Genomic DNA, 6,000 nt, shown 5'->3' with positions numbered 1-6,000 from the left:
CTTTTTTTGAACCCCGAATATATGACGTCAACCTCTTCTCCCTTGTCCAGGCGATGCGTTATCGGGTCATAGAAGGAAACGAGGTTGGTCAGGCGAGACCTACCCGCAATGAAGCCATGTCGGCCATCTCTCAGAAGGTCACCGTCCGTTAGCCTGTTGTTGCTGATTGCTTTGATCATTTTTTCCAAGATTATCCAGGGGTCGAGGTCAAACTGATGGGCCTGTAGCTCCCTGGAACTTCCTTCCTCCCTTTCTTGAAGATAGGCACCACGCCGGCCCTCTTCCGGTCTTCGGGTACTTCCCCTGAGCGCCACGAGCTCGCGCGTGTCCTCCCGGTGGTCGCGCTGCGATGTCCGCCAACTCTTCTAGCACTCTGGGGCGCGTGCCATCGGGCCAGCTGACTTGTGGATGCCCAGCCTCGCGAGCGGTTCCCTCACGAGATCCGTGCCAGTCACAGGCACGTGATCTCCCTTCCCCGGTAATCCTGCGTCCTCTCAGGCAGGGTGAGCCCCTCAGGCTGGTGGAAAACCGCTGCAAAGTAACCGTTGAGAAGATCAGCTTTCTCCTGGATGTCGGTTGTCATCAGCTGCCCCGTTTGGACAGCAGCGGTCCCTGGGGGTGTTTTGACTGCCCACAGAGTCCTGAAGGAGGACTTTTTATTGCCGCTCTCTGAACAGCTACCGGTCACCCTGGGCCTGGCAGCCACCGCGGCAGCGCGGTCCAGGGATGCCCGTTTCTGCGGCCGGCAGCGCACACGGCAGCCGGGGGCCCAGCATCGCATCCCGCTGCCTCTGGCTCTCCCGCCCACGTGACGGACGCCCGCTCAGGCGGGCACGGGGGAGCCGGCTTCAGCCTGAGCCCGGAGCGGGGCTGGACTCGTGCTCCTGGAGCCCTAGCACGACGCCCTTGGTGCTGCGCTGTGGGGCTGCCCCTGGGACGGACGTCGGTGTGGCTCGTTTGGGCTCGGCCTGACCCCGGCCCTGCGCGTGGGTGATGGGGGCCAGCTGTCTACGCCCACCTGTGCTGTGGGGGCCTGGGGCATCTTCAGAGGTTGCATTTTTGATTCGATCAGTTGGATTTGTTAATCAAAATGTTAAAAAGAAAAATAAATCTACCTGGCATTGCAGCAGCGAGCCAGGGGCCAGCCTGAGCTGAACGGCCTCCGGCTTTGGGGGCTGGGGCCAAGCAGCTGTGCAGCCAGCGGTGCAAGGCAGCGACAGAGCCGGCATCATCTCAGTCTGCTGCGACTTCCCACCCAGAAGGCCCCGGTCCCACTTCCTGCTGGGGGCCGTGGGAAACGTACCTGGCACGGGTGAGGCCAGAGTCCCCGGGGGCGCGGGGATGATCTGGGCTTCAAACGGAGCCCGGTGCTGGGTGGGACGGGAGCAGCTGAGCCGGGATCGCAGCCAGGGCTGCCGTGCCAGGCAGGGGATCTGCTCCGGCGGGACCGACCCGTGGCCCAGCCTGGCGCGGGGGAAAGGAAGGAGGCCCCCAGCACGATAGCATTTCTCCCTGGGCAGCTACCCAGGCCAGCCTCCGCTGCCTGCCCGTCGGGCACCAGGTCCCCCTCGGCTCCGCGGCCCGCCTGCACTGCTACCACGACGCCGGCTCGCGGGAGCCTCCCACGACGCTCCTGCCCAGTCGTGACGCTGCCCCTGGAGCGCATCGCTGCTGCGCTAAGTGCTCGGGCTCGCAGGGCGGTCGTGAGCCTCCCTGCGGTCTTTCTACCCGCCCCAAGCAGCCCCCGAGCGGGGCGGCGAGAGCGATGCTTTGATGCCGTCGGGGTGCTTGTGCCAGGATGGGGTGCTCCGGGTCTGTGCCCGTTGACACGCCGGTCGTTTCAACACCAAAGGTGGTGCCCGACCTGGCCACGAGTGCCAGGCCACGGGGCGCAGGAGCTCTGCTCGTCTGGGCTCGGCTCTGCTCAGTCACATCAGCCCGCTCTAGTGAGATGTCCGTGTTAATGGGGCCATGAAACCTTTACGGAGCCCTGCAGCAGCTGGCTGGTACCTAGGGGCTCGGCATCTCATACGGGGGTCCTGGCACGGGGGGAGCTTGGGGGCGGCCTGCCTCCCAGCGCTGCTCTCCGTGGGCGGGCAGAGGCTCTTGGGGCCTGTCGGCCCCGCACAAGACAGCACCGTGCTGTGTACTGGCTGTGGACTGAGTGTGGCCAGGCAAGTCTGCATGGAGCCCCGCAGCCTTGCACCGGAGATGTGCCCTGGGCCCAGGCTGGAACCTGGCTCCTGCCACACAGCGCACGAGGGTCGGCGGGGGTTTTGCTGGGGCCCGCGGGGGCATCCAAGGGGTGGTGGCGAGGACAGACGTGGTGGGCTGTTGGGATCTCAGGTGTTTAGGGATATGGAAGAAGGACCCAGCTCAGGGGAGGAGGGTGCTTGGGCTTTCACAAGAGGGGGCAGCTGGCGTCCGGGGCAGAGCTAGGGAAGAGCAGGGCGTGCTGGGGCGGGGGAAGCCCCTTGGCCATGGAGGCGGCTCTACCCATTGGGAGCCAGGGCCCCAGAGCACAGCCTGCTGCGGAGGCACAAGGTGCTGGAGGGGCATCGTCTCCCCCGGGAGGCAGGACAGCCTCGAAACCAGGCTGGGAACCACCCGGGAAGCAGGGCCAGCAGTGGCATAACTAGAGAGGAGGGGGCAGTGTGGTTCCTAGCGAGCACGCAGGACGGGGCCCCAGGGTCCTGCCTGGATGCAGCCCCAGGGACCGTGGGCCCCTGCTCCGGCCCGGGACACACCCACTGTTGTGAAGCTCCTGGGAGGGGAGACGCTGTCCTCAGGGTCTGTTTGCTGCTGGGTCTCGTTCAGCTGTTTGCGGTGTGGCGCACTGCACGGGGGTGTCCAGGGACAGCACCCAGCCGTGCCACCTGGGCAGGCAGCTCTGGCTGGGGGAGGGTGGCACCTTCCACCCCTCCGGACACAACGGGTGTGGATGCAACAAGACGTGACTGGTGAAGAAAGACCTCCCTGGGCCTGCCCGTGGCCCCAGGGCTGCACTGACGACAGTGACATCACAGAGAGATGGAGCTCCCCTGTGACCTCATAAAGGACCGCTCTCCCGATTGGTCCATACATGGCCGACTGGAACGTCGTCTTCCTCCTTCCTTCCGTTCCACCATGGGCCAGGCTCGGCCGGGCCCAGCGCAGCTGGCCCCTCGCTGCTGGACACAGCCGGGGACACGGCTTTGCTGCAGGGATTCGCACTCATGTCCCGGCAGGACACGGCCAGCGAGACGTCCCCGGCACAGGTCACGTCCCAGGCGTCCCTGCAGAAGCTGCACTTCCCCGTGGACCAGCTCGAGCGCATGCTGCGGCAGAGACTGCGCATCAAGCGCATCAAAGACGAAGCCTTGGTTTACCTGGCTGCCGTGACCCAGTACCTGACGGCCCAGATCCTGGCCTGGGCCGGGGACGCCGCGCGAGTCCGGCAGGACAGCGTCATCGCCCCGCGGCACCTGCAGCTGGCCGCCCTGAAGAGCAAGGACCTCCGCAAACTGCTGCTGGGCAATGAGACCGTCTTCCCCGGCGGGGTCCTGCCCCGCACCCGGGCCCTGCTGTTGCGCGCCAGGACCCGGCCATGCTGCTGGAGCAGGGCTCCCAGCCCGCCGGGGGGCCGTGCCCCGCAGGAGACGTAGCAGCCGCTTTGGATGTGTCTCCTCACAGCCGTCCAGGGGCTATTAAAGGAGACAGAAGCAGCCAGGCTGTGCATGGCAGGGCATGGAGAGGAGCAGGGAGGCAGGCTGTGGCCTGGGGGGAGAGACCCTGGCAGGGAGTCCCCCGGTGCTGGCTCTAGTCCTGGCTCCGCAGGCCCCTCCATCTCTACTCCCATCCTCCTGGCTGCTTGCCTCTGTGAGGCGATGGAGGGCTGCTGAGGGGTCCCTGCTCCCACCCTCTCTGGGACCTCATGTCTCACACCTAGAGGATATTATCCAGCCATGCCCTATTGGCCTGGAGCCTGAGTGGGACACAGGCACTGTCATCCTGCCTGGGCTGGGCAATGCTCTGGAGTTACCTGCCCCTTTCCCTTGAGGCCAGACTGCCTCCGAGACCTTGAACAAGGGGGCCCGGGGTGAGAGAAGCTCACAAAGCTGGGAGCCACTGCCAGTTACAAAGCAGCCTGGTGGGTCATCTAGAGCACTGGGTTCAGTCCCAGCACCGCGTGGCAGGAAAGCCTATTATACCCAGCTCCATGCAGAGCTCTCCTTATTCAGGCCGGGTCAGACCGGACTGCAGCCTACATCCAAGTGATCTCTGGCTGTCGCAATGCCTGGCTGCTCAACATCCAGTGTGCAAATGCCCCACAGCCGCTTGCTACCCTGGCACTGGTGTCACAGCACAGGCATGCAGGTTTCAAATCTGAAGCATTCGGGCGTCCCGGCCATCTTCATCTTCTTCCTCATTTCCAGCACCCCTTGTTGGAGGACCAGGGTGGAGGTTGACCTCACCTGTCTCCTTAAGGCCCTGATAGTAGCACACCAACAGATGCTTTGCTTTGCTTACCCTGGGTAGCATGGGTACATGGGGTAGATTTCCATGGCCATGAAAGAGCCTGCAGATGGGATGCCTGTGATTGTGCCTTTCTGCTCCATGGCTTCTCTCTGGATTTGCCTTCAGAGAGGGAAGGACATCTTCTGTGCAAGGCTGGATGCTCACACTGGGATTCACCTATGCATTGGGCTGGGTATCTGTGCAGAGCTGGAGCAAGCTCTGAAGGGGGGCGCCCACATGCCTGGTCCCCTGCTGTGGGGAGGAGCAGATGACAAGAGCTACTGGAAAATGACCCAGCCTTCCTAGAAGGTCTTGCCCCTCTGCTCAGGGTCAAATCAATGCCATCTGGAGTCAGGACCGGGGACAGGCCCCACCTGCAGACCCAGGGAAGGGGCAGCTGCACAGCCCCTGCTGAACGGACTGGGGACCCACGCTCCGACTGGCTGCCACTGACGTCCCGCGGCCAGGCCAGCAGCTGGGTGCCCACGGGAATGAATAAGCAGCTATTTAATTTCTGGATTCTGTTGGCTAATATAAGTGGAGACGGTCCACTTTGCTAACCAGTGACCAATGTCTGTGTTCAGCTCTGAATAGGGGCCGAAGTTTTCATGGACCAGGAGCTAGGCCTTTTTTATAGGGCTGATCATCCCCCGCAGGCTGAGCACCTGCTTGGCCCACCACTGCTGGGTTGTGGAGTGAGACGCGGTTTCTCAGGGCAGGATCACAGACCCCAGGTTCTGCTGAGGCTGGGAGTAGCAACGGCTTCCCGGCAGCCCCGGGTGTCAGCAACGGGGTCCGTGCTCGATCCTGTCCTCTGTGTATATATTCAGCCATTCCCCAAGATTTGGGGGGCGGGGGGGGGGGCAGATGTGCACAGCCCTACAGCATGTTCCCTGCTTGGCTCAAGGAGAAATTAGCCCAAGCAGAAGGGAGGTAGAGGATGGCGGGACCGCTCGTGACCTGCAGCGAATGAGCAGGAGCCCGCATGGCTGCTTTCTGTCCTGTCCCCTCGGCGTTTCAGCGGTAGAGAAGATGCTGGCTTGCAGCGGGCAAAGCGGGGTTAATTAGGGATGCACCTGATCAGCAGCAGGCTGGGCTTGAGCTATATAAGCCCTGGGCCTGAGAGGGGCTGGGTGTGTGATCAGGGGATGGATGCAGGTGCACAAAGCAGGGCTGAGAGAGCAAGACCGAAGAAGGTTTAAAGACAGGAGGAGTGTCTGAGTGTTGGACCTGGATGTTCAGGAGCCGGGCAGCAAGTAAAAGTCAGACCAGATGGTCCACAGGCCCAGAAAAGGGCGAGAGCTGGACTAGAGCATCCACGAGTCCAAGAGGGGCTGCGAGCTGGACCGGGGGGTCCGAGAGCCCGGAGGGAAGGGCTGAGAGTATTGAGGAGCCCAGCGAGGGGCTAAGCAGAAGGGACCACAGATGACACCATTGAACAATAACATCTGTGAGGCTTGGGGCATGGTGTAGGGGCAGAGCGGGGCCAAGCAATTAGCCCTT

General features: G+C 63.1%; 1 protein-coding gene across 1 annotated transcript; it reads left to right on the top strand.

The window, feature by feature from the left end:
• The first annotated feature begins 3,126 nt into the window (after nt 1–3,126).
• On the top strand, nt 3,127–3,690 carry LOC149865217 (histone H2A-like). The gene is given in 3 exon segments (XM_090048144.1): nt 3,127–3,162; nt 3,165–3,616; nt 3,618–3,690. Coding segments are annotated over 3 exon segments (561 nt in total).
• The last annotated feature ends 2,310 nt before the right edge of the window (nt 3,691–6,000 follow it).

Source organism: Crocodylus siamensis, chromosome 5 (genome assembly GCF_052110815.1).
Source record: "Crocodylus siamensis isolate JL-2025a chromosome 5, ASM5211081v1, whole genome shotgun sequence".
Lineage (NCBI taxonomy): Eukaryota > Metazoa > Chordata > Crocodylia > Crocodylidae > Crocodylus > Crocodylus siamensis.
The sequence above is the reverse complement of the archived record's forward strand: the minus strand, read 5'-3'. Positions and strand labels throughout refer to the sequence as shown.